This window comes from Danio aesculapii, chromosome 7 (assembly GCF_903798145.1).
Source record: "Danio aesculapii chromosome 7, fDanAes4.1, whole genome shotgun sequence".
NCBI classification, from domain to species: Eukaryota; Metazoa; Chordata; class Actinopteri; order Cypriniformes; family Danionidae; genus Danio; species Danio aesculapii.
In genome coordinates, this window is record NC_079441.1 from 25,484,723 (window position 1) to 25,512,173 (window position 27,451).

Consider the following 27,451-nt stretch of genomic DNA (forward strand, 5'->3'; position numbering starts at 1 on the left):
ACTTTTACGTTTTATTTCTATACTTTTTTATTTCATTTATTAAAATGTCAACCCAGCTATTTTAATTCAACTCCCATCTGTTTGGTTGGATGCAAAAAAAAAAAAAAACTGCAAGACCGGTCCTTGACGTAGACACATGTTGAACGTATGTCTGTGCATTTTATGAGTTCAACAGAGTCTATCCCTCTTTCTTTAAAAATGTTTGTTGCTGTTATCCCTGATTCTCTGTCTTTTTGACCTGAGCAACCTATGTTATTCTGTGTCCATTGCCTTTTTGTGGCAGCTAGAACTGGTGCCTCTTCGTTTAAGTACACTTTTTATTGCATTTTTATCCTTTAAAAAAAGCAGGTTAGGGTTACTGTTAGTTGGATTGGTAAACATAATGTGTTTTCTGCAGTGTTAGAGTAATTTAATTAGTAAATTATTATAAACATTTTAAATAAAATAAGATATAAATGCAAAATTGAAATTAGATAATACATTGCTGCCAATAATGTATAGGTCTATATTATAAACGTATAATAATTACAATATTTTAAGTTAATAATGACTACTACTAATATGTGTGTGTATTATTTGGCAAATTAACTTGGTTAAACAAATTAAAACAAACATTCTTTATAAACATACTTTTTTCTTTAAGAAAATAAATTCTTTGTTTGTGGAATACGTGTGTTTTAATAAATCTGCTTTACAGGTTCATACAGATAATCTTTCACACTTAAAAAGACGCTCGTTTTCGCCACCTACTGGCGTAACAATGTAGTTTACATTATAAACTCCGGTAAAATGAATCATTCAGAGAAAAGATTCGAGTCATTGAGATGACTCGCTTCACGTCGCCGATTCGAATGCACGTCAGTCAACTGTCACCAACCGTCTTCTGAAGGTAAAGTACTTTTCTTAAGTTATTTTATCGTTAAAATGCTATAATTACTGATCTATTTTAACGTTAAATTAGTAAATTGCTTTGGTAAAACACCAAAACAAATGCTTTTTTTATTTTTAAAGCCGAGATCACGTTAACAATACTAGTATATTGCTAACGTAATATACCCAGGCCTACTACCGCCGGCGCCTATATCAAAACTTAATTTAAAAAATGGCTATATTAATTATATTTTTATCATTTACTGCTAATAATTGATGCTAATGTCGTTTTTTGTTACCTCAGAAATCATTTTGATCGCCGGTCGGACAGCAAACTACCTGTTGGCAGGTTGACATAAGGTAAAACTGTTGTCATGGATACAGTCAGCTGAAGCCACCAGATAAATAAATGATATATATTTGTGTGTATATATGTTTGTGTGTGTGGGGGTTCGTCTGTTTGTCTGTCTATATATCTATTTTTCTGTCTTAGAAAATGGGCAAAACATGGGTCCCAGTGGAATGGGACGAGCCACCGACCTGACATTGTTCCTAAAAAGAACCTATTGAAAAATAACTTTGAACCTGGAGATGTTGTGGATGTTGCCGATGAGGATGAAAGTTCACCAGCCACAGTTTTAGACCGTTTCTAAGGTATTTGTAAAGGTTTTTATGTGTTTTAAAGAAATCTGTGTTTTTGAAACTAATGAAGTCAATGATTTATTGTAATTATTTAGCCTGACATGTTTACTTTTACAAAATATTTTAAATCTTTCCTAAAATAAAATATATTGTGTTTAAGTTGTTGTTTTTTTACTCGGATATTTAAAAATAACTTATTTTAGACCAGTAATCACAATATCGTGATATTTTTATCCAAAGTTATCATACCACCAGAAACTTATACCGGCCCATGCCTAATCATAATTGAAGATATGTATTTTCAACTTTTTAAGTATTTATTTCTCTTTAGACAACAAAGAAACTCTCAGGAGGAGGATGTTCAGGAGAGGGGAATTTACAGACACAGCATAGAAGAAATTTCCAGATGTACCAATAAAATTTATCAGGGCAGCACTCAGAAAAATTAAATGATGAGCACAAGTTACAAGTAAGGTAATAATTTGAACACACACACACACACACACACACACACACACTTGTATTATCACATTTGTGAATTGGAGAGTACAACAAATATTTTTTTTACAATTCTATTAGCTGAAATATTAAAAGAAAAATTCCAGGATGGTGTTATCAAGACTTACAGAAAAAGAAAAAGAAAATAGTGTGAGACAGCCTGAAGAGGGAATGATGTCAGATCTACGATCCTGTCCCCATAGACACTTTATTAAATACTCCTCGCATAAGCGATCATTTGTTTTTTGTAATTTGACGCAAAGATTATATTCTACATAAATACATATAAATGTACATACATTTAAAAAATCTAAATATTAAAAACTTTAAGGTATTTAGGATGCTGATGACCGTTAAACACATCATAACAGTTTTGTGAAAAGGGTGCATTGGTTGTTTATGGGGATTCATAGCTGTAATGCTTTTTATACTGTACAGACTGCATTCTGCCCTACACCAACTATACCACTTACTTTCTTTATTTTTTTTAGGGAAATGGAGTAAATGCAGCCTGCTGTGAATTGGATTCTGCTTTGGTCTACTTTTTTCTTTTTTTCTCTTTTTTTTAAATTACAATTTTAATAAAAAATTGTGAAAATACATTGTTTCATTGTGAAATTTCTCTAACTTCATATCTGTCCTGCACGATAATCCTGCTGGAACTGTATATTTTAATAGACCTGTAGGATTGTAATTCCTGCAGGAATAATTCCTGCATAAATTTCCTGCAGGTATTCCTACAGGAAAATGAGCTGAAAATCCTGTAGGAAATCTGTACAATATTCCTGCAGGATTCCTGCGGGGTTTTTTTGTAAGGGTTAATTTCAATTGTACCATAAAAGGTACAGAACAGTATCATAAGAGGTCTTTTCTGTACCATATAAGATACAATTATTACAAAGGTACAAAACTGTTCCCCAAGGTACCTTTTTTCTTAGGGTTATGATATTCCATTTGTTTTAATGTTTGTTTAAAAATATTAAAATCTGAATTATGGTTTAGCCTATATTCTAGTCATGTCAGTATCTTAAAAAGACACATTATCAATGCTACTCTGTTATGGACATATATGATGAAATATTAATAGCATACATTGCTGAAAATAAACAATAAAAACAAATAAATAATATTTAAAGCCAGGTTTGTTATGTCAGGCACGGAGAAGCACCTCATATTTTCTTAGACCTGTCTGTCAGCTTCAGAGAATGGCGCAAGGCGTCATGAGCAAGTGTGCTGTTGTGTTGCAGGTCGCGGAGACGTTTCTACGACATGAAAGTGTAAACATAACAACTTAAAGTCAACAAGAAGACACAGTGACTTTCTCAGGATGTCTAGAACTCGGCAAAACGTGTTTAAGCAGCAAGGTATAGTATCTCGTCGCTGTGTAGGAAACCAAGCTAGGATAAACGTTAGCTTTAGACAGGTTTAACCAGATTAAAAATGATCACTATTGTCATGTAAATCATTAGCTGCTTGCTACCTGCCAAAAAGGAGAGCGCAAATCTGAGAAGACTGTTGTCATGAGCACAACACAGCAACAAATGTCCAAAGCAATTTGGCTTTAATGCAAATCTTACAAACTGAACAAGAATCCAACTGTTTCAGTGTGCGCGTGAGACTTGCGGGAATGTTAATCTGTCCAGGTTTAAAAGTGTAACTCCGATCTGTGTGAATACATGCGTGAACCTTCTCTCCTATAGTAATACTGGCTTTACTATAATAAAAGGTGGAATTTCGTCGGCGACATCTGTGCCCTCGCAGCATCAACATCCCGCCTAATTACTGATGCCCTCATTCTTTTCTGTCGGCTTAACTGGGACAAAGACTTTCTCCAAGTTTGGCCTGCCCCTTTAACAGCAGTGCAGCCCTAGTGGTGATTATCGGACTGTCCGATTCCCTGGAAACTCTGCTGCGGCGCAGCTCTCACTTTAAACCGGGATCATGGCGGCTCCGCTCGGGCGGGACACACTACCTGATCACTGGTCCTACGGAGTGTGCAGGGATGGCAGGGTGTTTTTCATCAAGTAAGCAGTCTGTGAACGCTATAATCACGGTGGTTGTATTTTAACGTGGTTCGGGTAAATCTGCATCTTCTCCGACGGATCTAGTAACAGGTGTTTCTGTTTTCCAGCGACAAAACTCGCGACACTACTTGGCTCCATCCCCGCACTGGCGAGCCTGTCAACTCAGGACACATGATACGATCAGGTAGGGTAATAAACTATGCTGGCTAGTCTAAACTTTGCATCCCCGGTCTGATACTGCAGTAAACTGTGTTTAAGGTGACCAGTGGAAACACGTCCCCTGCATAATTGATGATGGGCTACTTTCTGTTTCATTGAAAACTTAATGGAGTTTTGTGTAAATATTTCTCTCCCCCAGATTTACCGCGGGGATGGGAAGAGGGCTTCACCGAGGAAGGCGCCAGCTACTTCATAAAGTAAGCTATGGTACATTTGTATTTTTGTCCTTGTGAGGATGCCAGTGCAACTGCAAAGCCCTCCCCACCAAGCGCTCACTCACTCCCGCCTCCTGCACTGAACAGTGTCCGCTGTCTGCTCGCACCCTCATGACTCAAGGAAAGACATAAGTGAATCAGATCACAGCTTTGATTGAATCTTTACTGCAGATTTGATCTTGGGCGGAGATTGTGTGAAGGAGTGACAACAGACAGCCGATTTCCATCAATCAGACTGTTGTTCATTGGTTATTCGAGTTTTCTGTTTGGTAGATTATTTAGTGCTGCATCTGGTTTACGTCTGTCTGTTTGTCTGTGTAATTGGTGGTGAACTACAACAAAATGATTTTTGCATTAATGTTTACTTCGGTACCAAAATACAACAAATGTACATGACTTTCTGAAAGAGGACACGTATAGCAAGCGTATAATTATGAGAAAAGAGAAGAATTTGCAACCTTTCATGCACCCTTTGTTTGGCATCCTTTTGCAAGTTGACATTTCTTGAGTAAAAGGTGACACATCACTGGGTATGTATTTTTTTTCCCAAAGAGTAGTAATTTGGATATAATGGTGTACCTTTTAAAGCCTAATACCTTTTTTTCTGATCTTGAAAATATTACTTAATACCAACGCAAGGGTATCTTTAACGTTCTACTAACTCTGTATATCTGTTCATTCATCTACTAATCGGTCTATCTATCCATTCATCAGCGCCTGTCTACACTATGCTCAGCATGTCCAGACTCATGGGCAGATAGTGAGCAGCAGCAGGGAGATGAAGTGGACTGAGGCAGGGAGAGAAGTACAGTAAGGGAGCTGGCAGGAAAAATTAGCTGCTAGGACACTAATCATTTTCTGTGACAGTGGCAGTCGGAACTTAGAGAGGATACAATCCCATAAAACTGCTGTAAATATGTGTGAGAGTATTGGAGTGCTGCAGGGGATTGGTCACTGCTGCTCTATAGAACATTGCCTGTGTTGCCTGAATAGGATAGGATGCGTGGGTTGGAATGGCCCAAAATTTTCTATGTGGAATTTGACATTGTATGGAAATTTCGATATCTGTCCAATCAGTTTTTTCATTTGTGAACCAAAAAAATTGGTTGCATGACTACAACAAAATGAAAGCAAATATATATGAGATCCTCTTTGCAATTAGATTTCATAAGCAGTTCCCTTGGTAGTGTTCCCCAAGGTAATGATGTGTAATTGTAAAAAATACTTTTATATTAAAGAGCCAACTTATCCTCTGAAATATGATTTTCCTTGAAAGTAATACAAATTTCTTCTAAATTAAAGTGCATTCATGTTGGAATGTGATATTTACTTTTAGTTTTAAAACAGCACAAAATTTTTTTAACTTTATAAAGTAATTTTAAGTTATAGTATACACTTTGTAAATGCTGGGTTTCTAGGGCAGTCACGTTATCTATTTTTTGATGGGCGATAAATTGCACCCAAATTCATTGCGATAAATGATATTATTGCCACTTTATAACTTATCACTAATAAAAAAGTGTACTAGTGTAATCAGGTATGATGTTTAAAAAACCTTTTTATTTTTAAGAATATTTGATGTTTGAAATTGAAGCATGAAAAAATACTTAAAACAAATAAATTATAATAAATAGCAGATGTAATCAAACAAAAAAAAAGTCAAAAGTAGACTTTTAAAGCATCTCAGGCGCCTTATTTTAATAATCAGTCAGATTCCAAAACAGGACAGTTTGTTAAAGGTTTGCAGAATTTCTTTTTTAAATGCTGGTTTTTCAAGCGTGTTTAACTGCTGCATCTCTTTAGTAAGTAATGGTACCTGTCTGTGAGTGTGTGCCATTTCTCGTTGTCACATTTATATTTGCACTGGCCGGTAAATACATCCATTACAGTTAACTGTCTGGAAGACCCCTCTCCAGTACCAACTGCGGTTGTTGTTTCCATGTTAAAAAAAATGGGTGGGTGGTTATGTTTTAGGTGTGATTTTAAGGTTAGTTGTGTTGCTATTTTTCATTGCCACTGTACTTAAACAAATTCAACATATCAGCTCGTTCACATTAACGAGCTCTCCTTTTTCATTCGGCTTAAAGCCAAAATGTTCCCACACTGGAGCTGAAGACTGTTACTTTGAAACCAAGTCCATCACGACTTGTTTAAACGAACTGACTGTAGTTCCTATACACAAATCTGTGGGTTCGCATCTTGTCTTCACCTTCACTATCCGCTCTCTTTCGCACTCTGTGTGTGTGCGCGTACAGCATGCGTGGAGATGCTGCATAAGCCCCGCCTTCCACAGAAAGCAGAATGCAGCGCGTTTCTTGAAAAACGTAGCTTTTTATATTATGTAGTTTAATCATCATCATCACCACCTTAAATTTCTTTATATAAAATAGACAATATATCGTGCCTCCAAAATTAGCCGCCCTCTTTTTCATATAGACCATTTTGATGGATCTAAACAATAGCAGTGGTCCTTACGTATTTCCTGTTTTATATTTTTAATTTCCATAGCTTCTGAGAATCCACAAAGGGCCACATATTGACAAATAATGTTATGATAGTGGTTTTAATGTTAATTTATGATTAATTTGCTTCTTGTTAAAGTTATGAAATACTTTAACAACAAGCAGGAAATGTTCATGTGGGCCAATGATGACATTACGTTGAAATGGTTTATATTGGGCGATAAGTCAATATATTGACTATCGCGACAGGCCTATGGGTTCCACACAATTCCTTGATGTTGTACCAACACAAATCTATTAAGTTAAAGTAATTGTTTTAACAAATGTAAGTGGATTAAATATAAAACAGTTAAGTTGTACCGAAAAATTCTCAAGAACAGTATTGCTTCAGCTGATTTTAAATAAATAGCATGAACAAGCAGCAAAATAGTTTTTAAAATGTGTAATTTGGTTGATTTTCAAAACAACACAATATCAAATTTGCTTATAGCTTGTATCAGCACTGCTGTTTTATTAGAGCTCAACCTGTCTGGTTTTCCTGGATGATGTTAGAATACACTGGATAATGCAAGATCTGATTCTGTTTGCTATGTGATGACAAAGAGTGCTTAACTGTGACAGCAGAATCTTTCGCCATTATCTTTGCGGCAGTGCTAGTTGATTATAAAGCCCTCACAACTGTTTACCGTCACCCATGTAGCCCATTACCTCTCTCTGTGGTCATTAAATGAAGGAAATAAAGGGCATTGCCCAGCAGGACTGGATAGATTTTCCCATTAAAATTCTCCTCATGTACAGCACTATGCAGAACCTTAACCTTCCCCGTTTAGCGGATGTTGTACCCTGTCTGTATGTGTATGCGCGTGTGCCCGTATGTCCATGCGATGACAGAGACGTATGGCATGATCATGCAGCCAATTCATGGTGGCTTGGCTCTCCAAAGTCACTTTACCCATTCAGCTCTACTAATGTAGAAACTGCAACCAGATCGCCTTCATCAGAGCCACGGTGTCTAGTCATTCACCATCCTTGACTGTACTGTATGACCTTTTTAAAAAAAGATTATTAGTTTGCTTTAACCGTGTGCTTAATTGAATTGAGAAATCAACCAGACAGCTGCCTGTAAACAACTGTTATTTATGCAGCACAATGTGATATCAAACCAACTGGGACAGCAGGAGCAAATAAGAGGCAATGTGAAGCTATTAGATAAGACTTTTCTCCTCATGGACTCATGTCTGAGTTGAGTAAAGTTTGCTTCCGCACAATTGGCATGCAGTGATTTTGCTGCAGGATTGCGTTGAAAGGAATGTTTACTTGTGGCTTATTTTGATTATTATGTTTGGAGAGTTCTTGAATTCATTCACTAGAGTAAATATAAAGTGAACAACCTGACGATGACAGATTGGGCTGTTAAGGATATTCTCATTGCAGCGTTTAGAAACCCAGTTTCTTTATTACAATAGCATGTTTCTAATGCTTGTTCCTTGTAAAAATATATTTTGATATAAGGGCTGGACCGATAAAGGACTTTATATTGAATCGCGATAATTTCTGTCAATAACAATGATAAGCTCTGGACTTTTTTTTACTCTATATTGATATAAGAGGCAATCACAACAGAATTGTGCAACAATGGGAATGTAGAAGTGTGTTGATTTTAGAGATGCAACAAATTTTTCAGTCGTCAAAAATATTGGCCACCGAAAATAGATTATTTAGTGGACCCTCTAATTTGTGGCTTCAGTTATTGTTGGGATGCTCTTTTAAATCTAGAGTCATTAACAACTGATATTGTAATATATATCGTTATTGTTCAATATGGAAAAAAAATTATTCAAGATTGCATTTTTCCGTATGACCCAGCCCTAGTTGATATTCCCATATATTTTTTTTCACACAAAAATAAAGAGCTATTAAAATTTAAAACATTTAACCCTGGATCATACTAAACTCCAGGTGAAATGTATTCTGAATTATCTTGCTTCTCTTGACTTGATTTACTCTTGGTAAATTCTGCACTGTAAAAAAAATGTCTGTTAACATTTTCCCTAAAATAGTTTTGAGTTTATTTACGGTTGTAAATTGCATCATTGGACTTTGATCTCTTTGACTTTTGATGCTGAAATTTCAACTCTACGGTTTAACAGAGTGACTTTAATTGACATTATGGTAGTTTGAAATAATAAGAAATATATAGAGAAATAAATCTGTAAAATAACAGAAAATATACAGGCAGTTTATAACAAAGTTTTTGTACCATATTATACAACACCAACCCAGACAAAATATCATTCATTCGTTCATTTCATTTCATTCATTCATTCATTCATTCATTCATTCATTCATTCATTCATTCATTTTTCGTCGGCTTAGTCGCTTTATTCATCAGGGGTCACCACAGCAGACAACTTATACAGCACATGTTTACACAGCGGATGCCCTTCCAGTCGCAACCAAGCACTGGAAAACAACCATACACACTCATTCACAGTCATTTACGGCCAATTTAGTTGATTCAGTTCACCTATAGCACATGTTTTTGGACTGTGGGGGAAACCAGAGCACCCGAAAAACACCAACGCCAACACAGGGAGAACATGCAAACTCCACACAGATATGCCAACTGACCCAGCTGGGACTCCAACCAGCGATCTTCTTGCTGTGCAGGCGACAGTGCTAGGCACTGAGCCACCATGTTGCCTGAGAATATATATATTTAAACTGTTAAAAATGTTAATCAAAGTCACTTTTTTTAACTTTTCAAGTTTATACGTTGTTGGAACAAAGAACGAGGTCTTATAATGTAATTCAAAAGCATAAATAAATGTGTAAAAATAATAAATACATGACAATATACGGAAAACTGATGATTTACAGATTTTTTACAGTGTGTGTATATGGTGAAATTTCACACTGTAAAACTGTAAACCCTCGGTTAACAATATTAGTTCATATTTGCGATGTCAGTGTCATTGATTGGATGAACGCAGCCTTCAGCCAGTTTACAGAAATGCTTTAGCATTGTGCACATTCGTATTTTAAATTTGCAGACTGCTATATGCCATCATGGACCCTATTCACAAAACATCTTAAGGCTAATGGTAGCTCTTAACTTACTGATTCAGGAGAAAATCTGAAAAGTAATGGGCATGTCAGTCCTAAATTTAGAACTCCGAAGTTTTTGCTGTAAGGTTATTTCACAAATTGTTTTAGCGATTTAAAGCTAGCTCCTAAACCTGTGAAACATTAGGAGTAGCAAAGAGGACTCATAATTTATAAAGACCAAACTATAAACTATCCTAAAATGGCTAATGTTGGCAATCTAGCGAAAAAAAAATTGACAATAATAAGCTTTTAACAGGTTATTACCTTAATCATAGAGACATTCTAATTTGGTAAGAAATATGTTGAAATATATATTTAATTTCTTTTCAAAAATTCACAAAACACCCCGAAAATATATAGTCAAAATATATAAACATAAACATATGATGAACAAATACAAATTTGATCATTTTTAGATGTCTAATAATTAGTTTAAAAGCATTTTAAAACACGTTTGCTCAATTATTTGAAATGCATTCACTTGTAACATTCAATTAAAAGTTTTAACAAGTTTATTTATTAACTCTATTTTCCAATGTGGCTTGATTATCTTCTTTACAATTACATTTTTTTAATGTTTTAACTGGGCCATTAGAAAAAATCCTTAGTGTTTAGCCATGTGTAAGTCTGAAATTTCATTCATAATGGTCTTAAAAAGGTTTTAAAAAGTCTGAAATTTGACTTGATGAAACCTGTAGAAACCCTGTTAAAAGCAAAGAGCATACTTTTTTAGAAAGCAATATATATGTATGTGTGTGTGTGTGTTTATTTATTTATTTTTTTCTCTCTCTCTACAAAGTTTCCATGCATAAATTACTAACATAGACCCTCTCCTCCCCATCAGGCAATCACTGTATGCATAGCAAGTAATCATGATGACATCATCCATGACGTCAGGATGACAACCCCGCCCTCACTCTTGACTTATTACTTATCTCTATTCCTTAGTGAAAGTTTGTCTCAGGATCTTTATGAATAGGTTTTAAGAGAAAACTGTTTGCTAAACTTTTACTGCTTTTTGAGAACTCTTAGTGGTTAAATGTTTTGTGAATACAGCCCAGGATTTTTTTTTTTAATAAATAGAATAATAAAATGGTCACTCTTTCATTATAATAGTTGCTCTTTTCATCACTATCCAACTTTTTTTTCCCCTTTAAAGCTTAAATGATCCATAAGAGGCACCTGATTGGTTGTTGTTTGTATATTTCAACACTGCATCAATTGAAACTGCATGTTTGGTACTCGACTGAGGAGTTGATGTTAACTCCTATGTTAAAGTGGTGCTAATTATGGATCAGGGCTTTGCAAATCTGGGGTAAAAAGTGGTGTTACTAAACCTGCTTTAAAATTACAGGTCTGAAATGTTCCTTTACCCAGGGTTAAAAGTCTGTTTTACCCAAATGTTAATTGAAAAAGACTTTAAAGGGATAGAACACCCAAAAATGAAAATTCTGCCGTAAATTAATCACTCTTTACTTGTTCCAAACCTTTATAACTTTCTTTCGTCTGTGGAACACTAAAGAAGATATTTTGAAGATTACTGGAAACCTGTAACCATTGACTTCCATAGTATTTGTTTTTAATACTATGGAAGTCAATGGTTACAGGCTTTCAGCTTTCTTCAAAATATCTTCTTTAGTTTTCCACAGAAGAAAGAAAGCCATAAAGGTTTGGAAGCACTTGAGGGTGAGTAAATAGTGAGCAGATTATTATTTTTTGATGGTGAACTATCCCTTTAAGTCCCATGTTTATCTCGCACAGATGCCAGAATACCAGACAACCACTACGTCTGACAAAAATCCAATGAGAAAAACATGGCAATCAACCAGTTTATGTCGATTCACCACCAACGCAGCCCATGCAGTTCAGAATGCATTAGTGTCTTGTTCTCTGCTTTGCATCTAAATAGCGCCACTTTCTCATAAAGCTGTTTATTTGTTAGTTCAATTCTCCACTGGTGTCCGACCAGAAAAATGTGTCCCGTCAATGCTTCTATAGTGAGAGGGGCTGCTTTAAAGGTCAAAGAAAATGATTTTAGAAATGTGTTATTGCTGACAGTTTTATTGTGGGCCATGTGAAGGGACTCATTGTGCTGCGTCTGGCCAGTCAAATAGTGAACAGTGCAGCACAGAGGCCTTAGAGAGCTGAAATGTCAAGACTGTAAAGTAATGCACTCATTTGTGGGCTAAATGACATTACAGTTCCTGTTTTGATCCTGCTGGACTTTGTCTTAGTGTCATTCTGTGTGATCGGGCTGCAAAAAGGGAGCTGATTGTTGTTTTAGCTGAAGAATGCTAGAATAATAAAGGCTGCATACTTTGTTGCCGATTTCTGCCTTTTTAGGTATGTTGAGTGCATCCAGCCCTTTAAGCTTTCCATTTTGTGCTTTCAATTGCTTTGCTTACTGTCTGTGGTTATTTGACTTACTTGTGCCAAGGAATCCAGCCTGCGCCACTTTTATCAAGATTGGTGGTTAGAAGTACCTGTGTGTGCTTCAAAATCGTTTTGTCCTCATCCACTGTAAAAAAAAATGCTGGATCATATGCAGTCAATTTGTGTGGAGACAACATGAAGAAATTAAGTTAACTTAATAGTTTTTATGGTGGCTCAGTGGTTAGCACTGTTGCCTCACAGCAAGAAGGTCGCTGTTTCGAGTTCCGGCTGGACCAGTTGGCATTTCTGTGTGGAGTTTGCATGTTTTTCCTGTGTTGGTGTGGGTTTCCTCCGGGTGCTCCGTTTTCCCTCCAAAGTCCAAAGGCATATGGTATTGACCTTATTCTTTGCATACAAGCGGGCGCAGCTATTTGCATTTTTTTGGCTCAAGTCTTTCGGTCTCGTTCACTTACATTCATTTTTAAGGCTGGTTTATACTTCTGCATCGAGCCATTGGCGTGACCCACTACCTTGCGCGTGGCAGTGCAATTATACTTCTGTGTGCTGTTTGTTTTGCTCTGCAATAACACTTTCGAAACACTAGCTGGCAGTAGGTTTAAATGTTCCCCTGTCTTGAGTTTCTTCACGGGTGTTTTGATATATCTGAATGCTACCTTAATGTACAAGTAGCTCAAACTCACTCATTCAGAGGCGGGAACTGGCAGACATACAACGTTAATTTTAAGGTAAACACAAAACAAAAGTTTCCATCTTTAGCTCATTCATGGGACTCGGCACTTGTAAACACTCGCTCCATTGGGCTTGCGGCTCCCAGCACCTCCCATGCTCGTCACAGCTACCCAAGCTGACCAATCACAGAGCTTGCCCTACGCATAGTTGCGATGTGTAGTTAAATTTTTTTGAGAGCTTGGCGCAGAAGTATAAATCAGCCTTTAGACGTTAAAAACAGCTCGTTACGCTGCTTGATGTTGCAAACTGATATTTTCTTATTATATTATTCTGCTTTGTCTGTATAGTCATGAACACACTTATATATTTTGTAGAGCAAGTAGTTTGACCGTTTTTTGCTGTGTTTTATTCCTAGCCGTGTCTTCCATAGGCAACTAAATCGAAAGTTCGTAAAAACGAGCACACTTCCACATTAAAGAATTAGGTCAATAGGTGAATTGAATAAACTAAATTTGTCATAGTCCGAGTCAATGCTTAATGCGGTGGATCCTTTTCCTACAGCCATACAACTTGACGATTAAACACATTAAGGGAAATAAGAATGTCTTTGTGGACACCTTGTCATGTGCCCCTGTGGTGGAGTGATGATGCTGTATTTTGGTCTCCAACTGATGTGACTTGACCTACTCCTATGTTAAATTTATTTGATGTGGGTTTTTTTTTAAGTGGGGTGTGTTAGGACTGCGTTGTTTGGTGTTTCTGTGTGTTTGATTTGTTCTAGCTTGGGGGCGTGCCTTCAGCGCACCTGACGCTGGTCAGCGCCCTTATTTAAACCCCGTCAGAGAGTTGGTCGGGGCCGCTGTTCATTCATTTGGCAGTTGGCCAGAGCTGCGCTCCAATATGGGCATTATGTTTTGTTTCGCATCCACACACCATCACTGACAACACTTTCTGCATCCATTCACTTGCTTTTCACACCGATTGAACATACTGATGCTGATGTTTTGATTATATTATATTCAATTGTGTTAAATAAATATTCTTGTGCCGTCTACCTCACTGTTACATCCCTGAGCCAGATGTAACAGCATGTGTGTGCTTGTGAGAGTGTATGAGTGTTTCCCAGTACTGGATTGCAGCTGGAAGAACATCAGCTGTGTAAAACATACGCTGCATAAGTTGATGGTTCATTCCACTGTAGCCACGCCTGATTAATAAAGGGACTAAGCCGAAGGAAAATGAATGAATATTAGTTTAAAAAAAATTAAATGGACTGAACATGAAACAATTAAGTTAACCCCAGCTCATTTAATTAAGTAGTTTAAACAAACAGCAAACGTCATTTTTTGAGTGTCCTCTTGTGGTTATATAAATCAAGATATTATTGATCACATACTGCAAATAGTCTCCAGTGAAGTATAAATGTCATTAAATGTGCAGCAGTTGAAAGAGAGACAAAGCATGTTTGTGTTATATTAGCCACTCTCAGAGGCCGTCATTTCTGCTGATGTGGTTATTATTTTGCGTAGTTCATGGGGGACTGCCCTGTGTCCGATGTAGTGGATTGTTATCCAAATTATATTTGAAGTACTGCAGGCTTGAATTATGCCAAACATTTAATAAGCCTCATAAAATGAATAGATAATGGATTTAGTTTATGTCTGTATCCATCCAATGTATTCATCTAATTACGAATGGAGAGAAAGGCTCTCAGATGTTTCCATTCATTCTGGGACGTTGTTGCCTACACATGTTCTCCATCAATACATGCAGGAGACTGAAGGTGGAGCCGCAGAAAGCCTTTAAACAGGTCTATGTATGAAACTGATGTTTTTAACAGTTTGTTTTTTAAAAGTGAATTTTAAACCTAATACTGTTAATGGGCAGCATGGTGGCTCAGTGGTTAGCACAGTCATCTCACAGCAAGAAGGTTCCTGGTTTGAGTCCCAGCTGGGCCAGTTGGCATTTCTGTGTGGAGTTAGTATGTTCTTCCTGTGTTCACGTGGGTTTCCTCCGGGTGCTCGGATTTTCCCCACAGTCCAAAAACATGCGCTGTAAGTGAATTCAATAAGCTAAATTTTCCTTAGTGTATGTGTGTGAATGCAAGAGTGTATGGGTATTTTACAGTGTTGGGTTGCAGCTGGAAGGGTATCTGCCACGCAAAACATATGCTGGATAGGTTGGTGGTTCATTCCGCTGTGGCAACCCCTGATTAATAAAGGAACTAAGCCAAAAAGAATGAATGAATGAATGAATGAATGAATGTTTGACTGTGTATGAGTGAATGGGTGTTTCCCAGTGCTGGGTTGTGGTTGGAAGGGCATCCGCTGCTTAAAACATATGTCAGAGTAGTTGGCAATTCATTCCACTGTGGCGACCTCTGAAATAGAGACTAAGCCGAAGGAAAATGAATGAATGAATACTGTTAATCTTGTTATGAATTAACACATTTTATGAATTGTATTACACAGATCGCACTATTATGTTTTTCTCTTCTTTTTCATTCTTTTATAACACATTTGATCTGTTTTTATGTTTTTTTTAACCATTTTTTATTATTTGTTTTTATTTCTCTTATACTTATTTCTTTTATTCCTTATTTTCTTAATCTGTAATTATTGCCGATGTAGTCTGCTAGCACTGTTGTTCAAAATTTATGGGCCGTAATTTTTTGTGGGATATTTGCTTGGTCAGGAGTGACATTAAAGGCTTTTAAATGGTAGCTTCCTGCAAAAATCTCTTCAAGCAGCAGGAGTATTGCAGGATCTTTTGATGCTAAAAATTGGATGATGACAACTGAATATTGTGCTATCATCACATGAATAAATTAAATTCAAATATATTAAAAATATTACAAAAAAACCTAAAAATATTTCAAAAGTATTTTAATGTCAGTGCCGATTAGGGTTAGTATCATTAAGGGCTATTTCGATACCGGTGCTAAATCGATACTTTTTAAACTGTACCGGTGCCAAAACAATGCCTGAACCGATACATTTAAGCAACAAGATTATTTAACAAAAAAAATATTTGGATCATTATAATTGAACAATATAATGATACATTTATAATAAGTTTAAAAGTATACATCAATTCATATTTTATATATTTGAATTGATGAAGTCGCTCAATGGATGCACCGTACTGCATGCTATGCCTTCTATATCTAAGCAACAAGAACAAACGCCTAACATTGCAGACGGTGTCCGTATCCCTCAATGTTGGTTAGAATTAAATGTTAAAAGATGGTGTGACCGCGTACTTATGTTTGCCTTTGCACCCCTTGATACTTTTTACGTCCTTGTCGCAGCACCAGCGGCACCGAAGTTAGTAACTCTACTGCCAGTAGCTTGGTTGTTAGTGGTTAGGGCGTCGACACGTAGCGCCGAGGTGCTCACGGTGACCCAAGTTTGATTCCCGGCTCGGCCTTTTGCCGATCCTTCCCCTATCTCCCCACACTTTCCTCTCTGTAACCTCCACTGTCCTGTACATTTTAAAAGGGGAAAACCAACCATAATCTTAATATTCAAAATTATTATAATTTTTTCACATCAAATTAGCCTTCAAATCTCTCTCTCACACATACAGAATAAAGACAAATGTGATCTTTATTTTTCATATATTTAGTGATTGCCACAATATGCATATAATTTCAACACATATGCATATGAGGCAAACCTGCTTTATATAGTGACCTTTGTGACTGACTCTGTAAAATCATCTTGGTAAGGTCCTTGAAGGTCAGCTCAGCGTGAGGAATCACTATTGAACTCAGTGGACATCAGAAGGCTTTGGCTGAGTCATAGGTGATTCGTCTCTGTAGTCTGCATTGGCGTCTCGGCCTCAGAGAGTGAATGGCAGGAGGTCTCAGCAGGCTTTCAGTCCAGCCTGGATGATCAGACTTGTGAGGTATAGTGCTTGTGTGGAGGTGTCCTTCCCACTGCACATCTGTCTTGCTTCAGTGGCTTTTCAGAAGGGTTGAGGGTCACTGTTGTTCATCAGAGTGACAAACTGTCCTTCATCTTACCACATTGGCAGGTTCACACATACCATATCTACACTAGGACAGTCAGTGGGTGCAGTGGGCTTTACTGAAGGGCATACTGTGATTAGTCAAGTCACAGTGTAGTACATAGCTTATGAATGAAAGTTGGCGATATTCCAATGTTCTCATGATTGCGTCATATGTAACGTAATAGAGACGGGGCTCTTGAATGTTTTTGGACTTTCGTCCGCCTCAGAAGGTACACTTCTAATTTTTTAAAAACCTATTGTTGTAGTGAATGTGATACTGGTATAGTTTCCCATGTGAATTAAAGTTCAAACAAAATGTACTCAGGCTAAACAGACATGATGATGTCATTCACTCGGATAGTATCATTTATGCAGTATTTAATTTCGATAGTATTAAAATGTTTTAATATTAATGCATTAATAATATAATAAATATTATAAATAGAAATGTATATGTTTAGTTGTGAGTAATGTGAACTTAGGTACATCCTTGTTGCATCTGATGTAATTGACAAATTGGTTATTACTGTTATCTGCTTGGTTAGGATGTGGGGTTTTGTCCTTCCAAACTGTGGGGAATATCCAAAGGTGTTTTGAAAAATGTTGTTGATTTTCTTCATTTATACACTTATGCGTCATAAAGCATACAGCACCATAAAAGTAATGGTAAAGCACTTTACAACAAAATTTCATAGTGCATTAACTAGCATTTTATGGTATTTATTAAACACTATTAGAATTAGTAAATAAAATACAGAGTTAATTGGTAGTTCAAATTAACTTAAGCGTCATTAAATAATGTTATTATGTACAACTTTGCAATTATTTAGTAAATACAAATATTTACACTGAGAGTTATACATATTAGCCGTCAGCTAGCTCTCTGCAACTCTAACATGGTCGCCCACTGAAGCTAAGCAGGGCTGCGTTCGGTCAGTAGGCCAGCAGGGGGCGCCCAACCTGTGGTCTGTGTGGGTCCTAATGCTCCAGTATAGTGACGGGGACTCTATACTGCTCAGTGAGCGCCGTCTTTTGGATGAGACGTTAAACTGAGGTCCTGACTCATTAAAAATCCCAGGATGTCCTTTGAAAAAGAGTAGGGGTTTAACCCCGGCATCCTGGCCAAATCTGCCCACTGACCTCTGTCCGTCATGGCCTCCTAATCATCCCCATATCATAATTGGCTTAAATACTCTGTCTCCTCTCCACCAAACAGCAGGTGTGTGGTGTGCGGTCTGATGCAAAATGGCTGCTGTCGCATCATTCAGGTGGATGCTGCACACTGGTGGTGGATGAGGAGATTCCCTCTATGTGTAAAGCGCTTTGAGTGTCCAGAAAAGCGCTATATAAATGTAAGGAATTATTATTATTATTATTATTATTATTATTATATTGTAATATTGACAGTTAATGTTAACAATGTAATCTTACATGAGAACAAGCCACTTTAAACTGTACTCTTAAGAGATTAATGTACTATAAAAATAGCATTTATGTTTGGTACAGCTTAGAAGTTGTGAACATACAGTGGAAAAAACAACTTTGCGTTTATTTGGTGCACTTGAGGTCAACACAGGCTCATTGGAGTTTAATGAATGCTAGGGGGCAGTATGATGCAAGAAAATCTTGTTCCTTTTCACACCGATGATATTTACAGGGACATATTGATGATTAACAGATTATTTATATGCAGTTCTTTGCACAAAACCAGAAAAAAAAAACACACCACAAAACACGTTAACTCTGCCTATGATTTGTAATCAAATATATTTGCCTCATCTCTCTATCTCCATATGGACAAATTTTCTGGCGTGCTCAGGTTTTTTGGTAGCTTTTAAAGCACGGTTCCATATAATGCCTCATTCAGACTAGCAGCAATGTTGTAGCTGCCTGTCGCTCTGGGTGGCAACCTGCTTCAAACGCATGGGTGTGGAGGTATATACAGCACAAATACATCCGGCCTCTGAGCGAGCTGAGACAGGATCACTTGAGCTTTACTGGTGCTCCTATTGGCTGTCGCTCAAGAAAGTCGCTTTTTGTTTGCATAAAGTTGAAGGATTCTCAACTTTGTCATGTCGCTCGACACGCCCACCTGGTCGCCAGCAGTCACTGTCGCTTGCGTAGACTGAGGTCGCCGGAAGTCACTCACTCTCTGTTGAAATGAATGGTCGCTTATCGCTTTGCCAATACAAGTCACTTGTATTGTGAATGAGGCTTAAGAGATTAAAGCAATGTTAAATGTTGCAGCGCACTTTTCTTATATGTTTTTTGAAAACACTATTGGTTGGGTTTAGGGAAGGGTGTAGGTCAGTGGTTTGCTAGTCTCTGGTGTTCTTTATGACAAGCTCCACCTTCTCATGGATGTGTACAAGATGAACGTGTATCTGAAACGTTTAAAAATACTACCTAACCTATTTCAGATCACAGCAAAAATGTACACAGCACCCTCTAGTGGATTTGTTATCTGAAATGTTTAAAGAAAAATACCCGGAGCAACAGATTTTACATTTACATTACAGTTTGTTTTTCTAATTTATATTTAGAATTGTTTAATGTGTGTGTGCTAATGGAGAATTCAGTACAGTAAAGGTTGTAATTGTCTAATAGTGAAGTAGAGTTTTCTGAATAGAAAATGTTTACTGTAACAGAATCTAAATATAATATTAATATCAAGTTCGCTGCGTTTGCCAGTTCTTCCATTTTATTACTTCAATATTTTACTTCACAATAAATTTCCCAGTTTGTTAGTACAAGAGTTTTGTGATTTTTGTCCATTAAAACAGTATTTTTGATGCTTCCAAACTAACCACTGGACAAACTGTTCTTTGATTTCACTTTCAGTTTTGAAACTTGTTTTATAAACATCAAGTGAAATGTGGCATCTACTCTGATGTTAAGGGTCTGTGGTGACCCTGTTTGAGGAGTCCCCTCCTTTCCAGACCCCCTTTTTTCACTTCACTGCTCATCCAACAGCCTGAGCTCAGGCCAAGTCTTCATGTCGCTGCCGTGACAACAGCCACTGCTTGTGCAGCAGGTTTTTGGAAATAGGAGGAGGCAACACAATAGCGGGACTGTTGAGCGTGAGCGGTCGTAGTAAAATCAAACTCATTTACATGAACCCTGATGGTGGAGTATAACCTGCATTTAATAACAAGTGCTTTATTGGTTTGTTGATAAAATCAGACACATTTATACATATTAATAATGTTGCAAAAAAATAAACTATATTCTTTTGGGCATTTTATTCAATAAAGAAACCTAAATAGTATTTACAGTACAAGTTTACATTGTTGATTAACATAAAAATGTAATTTACTGGCAAATTATTTTATTAAAATGGCTATGTTTACATTTTTCATTGAGCAAAATTGATACATATTAATAATATTGTAAATTATATATTTTATATATAAATCAATTTGGTTCTTTTAAACATTGTTTTTCAGAGAATCCTGAAAAAACACTGTACATAAAATGCAGCATATTAACTTTTACAAATTTTACTGAAAAGAAATGGTATTTAGGACCAAGTAAGCATTATTGTTTAATTATTGTTCAATTATTTCAGAAGTAAACCAAATCAAGAATTGATAACTGATTCAAGAACTTATATTAATTTTAGCAAATCATAATAAGATTTGCATGTTAAATGCACAAGTGGATTGGAAAACGTTGTTTGCCTTTCGTATTGTCAAATTCCTATTTTTTTCCTCCCAAAAAGTCTCCAAAAAGTCATTCTGTGCTGAATTTGTGCAATTCTATATCTCCCCAAAGGCACTTAGACACAATGGTGTCCTATTGGGACAATATCCTTTTTGTCATTTGGGTTTACATCCCACTGGAGCTGCAGTGGAAGTGTTGGATTTCCATGAGACTGTAGCCCTAAATTGACCGCCTACAGAGAATCAAATTCCCAAACACCAGCTCTCCAGCACTCCCACTGTTGGAACTCTTGGGAAAAATGTAGAATATCAGTTTGTGGTATTTTTACCTCAGTCAGCCTTTCGCTTCAGATCCATTCACAGTGTGTTGATCCCACCCCCACTATTGGTTCAGTCTCCTGCAGTTCTTAGGACTCAATGAGTTAATTAACCATGATGCGTTTCGCTAGAGTGGAGGCAAAACACTTGAAATGTTGATTAAAGAGGATGGATTTCCCTATAGGCTACATCTTCCAGCAATGTCACTGGAGCAGGATTTGTGCCAAACCAGCAATACCACTCTATGCCTCACTGTTTCTCTGTAAGTTTGTGTTTTAAAGCAGTCCCAAACCTTCAGAAGTACTTTTTTATTTTGGGTGGTGTACGGTCTTGATAAATTTCCTGCAGTCTCATCACTTTGAAAAAAATAATAATTGATACACACTCTGCAGAACAGCTGAGCACTTTTGAGGCAAACTGTCAGGTTTTGGTTATTAATTACAGCTTTTACTGTACATGTCTGCTCACTTTAACCTAGAGACCAATTAAGATGGCCTAGACCTCACTCCCTATACTTCCTCACAGTTCACAGTTAAGGAAAGGTTCTTGAAATAAGGCTTGATACTATTGACTGTAGCGTATTTAGAGGCAAATTCACAAATTAATTGAGTTGTCTAAAGTAGCTGACTCTTCTGTTATGATGAAGACTTTGTATATATGATAAAATATTATTAATATTATTATTGCTAACTGTCTATGAAAGCTGTACCTAAACAAATTTTCCAAAATCCATATTCGAATCAGAGCACAAGAACAAGATCTTTAGTAGTGAAACTAAGCAAACAAAGCAAGTCAAGAGGGAACACAAAGACCCCGGCTATCATTTCTTATATATTTTCCAGAAATTAGGTTTATCAAATTATCAGCAATATATTTGCCTGAGTGAATTAGTGCTGAAAATGTATGCAAACGCTGCTTTGTTTATGGTTTGTATGCGTGCAGCACTAGTTCCAGTTACCCTGTGTGAAATGACAATACCAATACTGCCACCTGCAGGTGTGGAAAGATACATCCTCTCATGCAGGCACAGAACGTATGTTCTTGCTTCAGTCGGCTGTCATCTGTTTGGTGTCTACACATATAATTATTTTTTTTGTCTAAACAGAGGCGACAACACTATTGGTTTTCAATAGCCATTTTTACACCGTAGCTATGTTTCCATCCAAAAATGTGAATTAACTTCTGGAAACAGGATTATCGCATAAAAGACATGCGAATAAAGCAGCATTTCCATTCAATGAGTCAATTAGAACAAATTTGTCACTTCCTGATTAACTAGTGCCTAATATCAACAGTAAAAATGGAATTTGCTGTGGTAGGAGAAGCTGCGTGAATCTTTTCTTCATTTAATGATGACTTATTAATGCCTCAGAAAACAATCCTGACATGCAGTAAACGCGCTGTGTTTAAAGGCGTGAGACATGGAGCACAGACACTCTTGATTATGGAGGTCATTAATAATATAATAACAAGTTTTACAATGCAGTCAGCCTGCTAGTTTGTCCATTCACACACATTTTTATCATCACATGACCTTTTATAACAAAATCACATCACCTTTTTTAATGCACATACTGGAATTTGTTCGGTAAAAGTGTTTCTATCATAGTTTATGTGCATCTTTTACTTAAGGAATAAAAAGTTAATCCCACTCAGTTATGCGCATATGTTTTTTTTTTTTTACTCGTTTTCTAAATTTATGCACATCTTGGCCTTTCCATCTACCGGTTTTTTATGCGCATATCCAAAATGCACATAAAAATAGGTGGATGGAAACGTAGCTAGTGATACCAACTAATATCAGGAAAATTTACGGAAGGACTTGTAAGTTACCTGTAAATTCAAATATGTGCTGTTCACACAGGTAAAGGAGCATTCACACATCCAGTCCAAAATACCGGTAAATTCTGACATAATCAAAAATGAACTCTAAACGGCTTGTATTAAACATGAAGGGGGTCAGTCTTTTTGTTGATAGTTTTACTTTTATTTAAAACTTTATCATTCATGTAGTTTCCTTTGTGTGCCAGAGACGGCCCAAATAACTAGGGGTAAATCCGCTAAAATTAACATTCGGCAGATGCGCTAACCACTGCTAAAAATAGCTTTGTTTACACATTTGATGACATTACAAATTCTGATGGATTTTGTGAATACTTTCACGTATCAAGGTGTATATTTCCGGAAAAGTCTGTATGTGTGAAAGGAGCTATAGTTTAACAAACATGATGATGTGGCCTAGACACCTGTTTCGAGAAATCAAATATTTGTCTTTTTATTATCAACAAGATGCAGTTGATTTTTGAAAGATTAACTGTTTGTGTGTAATCCGCTTGTTAAGTGTGATGTCATGCGAAGCAGCTTCCGGGTCCAAGCGCTCTATCAAACTGTATAGAGAGACTCATCAAATGGTAGTAATAAACGTTTACAAAGCGATGTAGTACTTTCGAAAATCTCGATCGCAATATATACATCCATGCCTAATATTCGATGGGCAGAAAGTGATACATTTTTAAATAAATTGTTAAAATATTGGTGATGCAGCAAGTCCAGAGACTGTTGTGTACACTGTGACTTAATATAAATTCACTTTAATGTGTGATATGACTAAAAAGCGGTCATCTCAAATAATTTTCTCAATTTAAATGAGTAGCGGCTTGGACCTGGAAACAGTATTCCATACGTCATGACTTAACAAGCGGATTTGTCATAGCTAGTCATTGTTTACATTTGTAGGCCTTGTCATGAATACTGTGATGTGTGTGACCTTTACTTGACACCAGCTCCTTTGAACTGTGTTTGTTTGCTTTCTAAAATCCTTACACATGATTGGCTCAGTTTTGTGATGCAGAGCAGTTGCTGTGCTTCATCACAGTACGTCAGACAAAATATTGCAGTAGCAGCCAAAGCTCTGCAAATATTTTAGTTGCAGAGGCTCTCTTTCAGACTTAGTCAGCTCCTTCCTTCTATAATGTTTACATAGGACGGATGCTTGCTCAGTAGCAGATGCTCACTTCAGCTTGACTGATTTGAAATCGGAGGCGTCTTGACTCGTTCACTAGTTGTGCTGGGATCCGTCATATGTTTCTCAGCATTATGAGACAGCATGTTTGTGCCAGTATTACCTCTCTCTCTTTCTCTCTCTCCCCCTTTCCCTCTTTCTCTGAAGAGAATAGGGGATAAAGTGATTATGCTGCGTTTTTCAGTGAGGCAGGAGGCTTTCGCTGTGACGGGACTGCTTAATGTTTTCCTGTTGCGGTGGGGGCTGTGCGCAGTGGAGCCGCAGTGGACCGAACTGCTCGCATGGAAAAAAAGAGAAAAGCTCCTTTTGAACTACCTGCAGCATGAATCATTTATCTTGTGGAAATCGTGTTATTTGTATCTTACAGCCGCGGCAGGGGGGTCTGTTTATGAATCCTGGCATGACTTATCATCTCGAACGGTTCAGGGGTCGGTCAAATGCAAGAATTGGCTCTCTTTCAATTCATGATCAGGAATCACAATTGAATTAGTCACGTCCTGTAGGATGTTGAATTGAAGTTTGAATCAGAATGACAGGAAGAAATTGAGTTGCGGTCTGACAAGTTTTGTGACGTAGCATATATGTACTTAAAAAAGATATTTTTTATTTAATTACAAATGGTGTTAATTTTTACTACCTTTATTCCCTTCTATTTGAATACTTTGAAAATCATTAAAGTTCCCGTGAAGTGCTTTGAAATATGCATTTTTATTTGATGTTTGACTTAATCACAACCGAAACACAACAAGATGTGGGGACATAGCGTAGCTCTTTTCCTTTTATTAAAAATAGCGGATAGTGTTTTGTTTAATCACAGCTCTGCCAATCAGAGTGGTTGAGCTCAGAACATCAAATGAAAAGCAAATAAGAAGCGTCTTGAAGGGGGCGGGGCATGTCAGATACTAGAGAGCATTTGATTGGCTATGATGTGATGAGAAACTGTGTAAGGTGATGTGAAATATAACCGTTGGTCCATTTGGGCTGAAGTGACACTGCAGGCTTTACATGTTTATATCAGTTTTATATCTTCTAAATGAAAATCTTGTCACTATTTTGGGGCACATTAGCTTATAGATATTTCAAAAACAAGCAATACTGGTACTAACATTTAAAAAATTATTTTCATTTCATAGAACCTTTAATTAACTACAAAATATTTATATATTTGCTATTGTATTTATTTAACATGAACCTTTTTCTGTATTCTTTAATGAATAGGAAAAACAATAATTTTGTAATAAATAAACTGTAGATGTGTTTACTGCCTTTCTGGCCCTATATGCAATCCATTTTATTCCAAAGTTCCGTTTTATTTTTTCCCCAAATTGTATTTTTTCTGGATTTAATTTATTTAAAAGATATTTTAGTAGTCAAAAACAATGTCCAGTGAACTAAAAGTTTGTCCAGAATGAAAACTTTAGGAACACAATGAAATAATAAAATGTTCTCTCAATTTAAATAAAAAAAATACATTTAAACCACATTTAAACTTGTAAAGACAGTTAAGTTAGTGTGTATAAAACATTGCTAGCTTTTCCATAAGCGTCAGATGTGGTTTTTAAGCATGTAGCAACTCCTGATTTGATACGATTCACGAAGCTGATCTTATGGTAGGATTTTTTTTTCCATGATTTTCAACTAAATGAATTTAGAAATGAACAATTTCTCTTTTATTGTTTTTCTTATGTCTCACATTTCCTTTTAAAATAAAAATATATTTTGTCTGTTAACAAAACTAAATTGCAATTTTAAAACAAACAATAAAAGAATAATATAAATTAGGGTGACATGGTGGCTCAGTGGTCGCCTCACAGCAAGAAGGTCGCTGGTTCGAGTCCCAGCTGGGTCAGTTGGCATTTCTATGTGGAGTTTGCATGTTCTCCTCGTGTTTACGTTGGTTTTCTCTGGTTTCCCCCACAGTCCAAAGACATGCGGTGTAGGTGAATTGAACAAACTAAATTAACCAAAGTGTATGTGTGTGAATGTGAGAGTGTACGAATGTTTCCCAGTACTGGGTTGCAGCTGGAAGGGCATCCGCTGTGTAGAACAAATGCTGAATAAGTTGGTGGTTCCTTCCGCTGTTGCAACCACTGATAAATAAAAGGACTAGGCCGAATGAAAATGAATGAATAATACAAATAAAATAAAAATATTTATTTTGAAACAAATATTGTTTCTTAGTTTGCATTAAACAATTAATTATAATAAAAAAAAAACCCTCTAGATATTTTTATATCTCTTGAACACACCATTTTTTGTTGGATGAACAATCTCTATTGATTTGTTGTAGGGATGCTCATAATAACCAATTCGCTGTTAACCGAAAGTGTGCACTTTTAACCGATTAATGGTATCAATTAAATGATAAAAAAATATTTATTATTTTGTAATTGGCTGCATAAATGTGCAACATATTTGTTAACTTGTGGGATGGTAACACGTGCAACCACACATGCCTACAGACATATTTTGCCAAAGAAGCATAATGAAAGAAGGACATTGCTGGTCACAGTTTGACACAGATGTGTTGATGCCAAACCAGGACTGATGATGAATTGCCTCTGTCCTGGATCTGCGTCATAAACACTTGTTTATTTGCACAATTGGAGAAAGAAGCCGCAAAACAAAACTTTTTGAAATGTGCGCTGCTTTGGAAACAAGTCGGAGCTTATGGATTTTCTCTTCATCAGAGAGTGCTTCTTCACTGCTCATAAACACAACAGGCTATAGTTGTGATGATTTAGTGTACAACCTACAAACCAACCTTTTTTCTATTTGGAAAATTACAGTTATTAAAAGTTTCTATAAAATCTACATTTTTGAATAGCCTACATGATCTACGAATCAAACAAATCCAAAGATTTTCTTGATTTTTGCATAATGATAGCTCCAATAAAAGCACCAAACTGAGGCTTTCATTTTATAGCTTCTAAAACATATATTCAAATTAATTCAATATCGTATGTAAACAACAACATTGTCATATGCTATAGTAGCCTATGCTTTACAAAACCTCAACATATGAGCCTACTGATTTTAAAAATAGTATTTTAAAATACAATATTTAATGTGTCGGACACAAAATAGACACATCTATTTTTTTTTTTATTAAATAATAATTTAATATTAATCTGACCAGTTAACAGTTAATATTCGTTTAACAAACGGCAGTTGTTGGTTGGCAAAATTTACCGAAATGAAAATCCCTACTTTGTTGTGATATGTTTAAATGTTAATGGTGATATGTTTTTATGGTGTCCTGTTGTTTTCACTTTCTCCGCATCTTGTGCTTCCTAAATTCAATTCATATACTAGCAATCAATATGAACGACCC

The 27,451-nt window shown here is 36.4% G+C and overlaps 1 protein-coding gene and 1 long non-coding RNA gene across 16 annotated transcripts in view; both read left to right on the forward strand.

Annotated features, from left to right (window-relative positions):
• Nucleotides 1-606: 606 nt before the first annotated feature.
• LOC130231439 (uncharacterized) lies at nucleotides 607-1,952 on the forward strand. The gene is made up of 4 exons (XR_008838041.1): nucleotides 607-889; nucleotides 1,175-1,230; nucleotides 1,364-1,524; nucleotides 1,844-1,952. It is a non-coding gene; the product is annotated as an uncharacterized LOC130231439 (long non-coding RNA).
• A 1,278-nt stretch (nucleotides 1,953-3,230) lies between these two features.
• plekha7b (pleckstrin homology domain containing, family A member 7b) overlaps nucleotides 3,231-27,451 on the forward strand; it is a 192,801-nt gene continuing 168,580 nt past the window's right edge. For 8 of the 15 annotated variants that reach the window (XM_056461430.1, XM_056461434.1, XM_056461437.1 and 5 more), the window contains exons 1-3: nucleotides 3,232-4,034; nucleotides 4,142-4,218; nucleotides 4,393-4,450. In XM_056461430.1, coding sequence (XP_056317405.1) covers nucleotides 3,952-4,034; nucleotides 4,142-4,218; nucleotides 4,393-4,450 — 218 coding nt within the window. In that variant the 5' untranslated portion in view covers nucleotides 3,232-3,951. Of the gene's footprint in view, nucleotides 4,035-4,141; nucleotides 4,219-4,392; nucleotides 4,451-27,451 lie in introns of all 15 variants that reach the window. The other 7 variants (XM_056461435.1, XM_056461432.1, XM_056461438.1 and 4 more) reach the window with 2 other exon arrangements.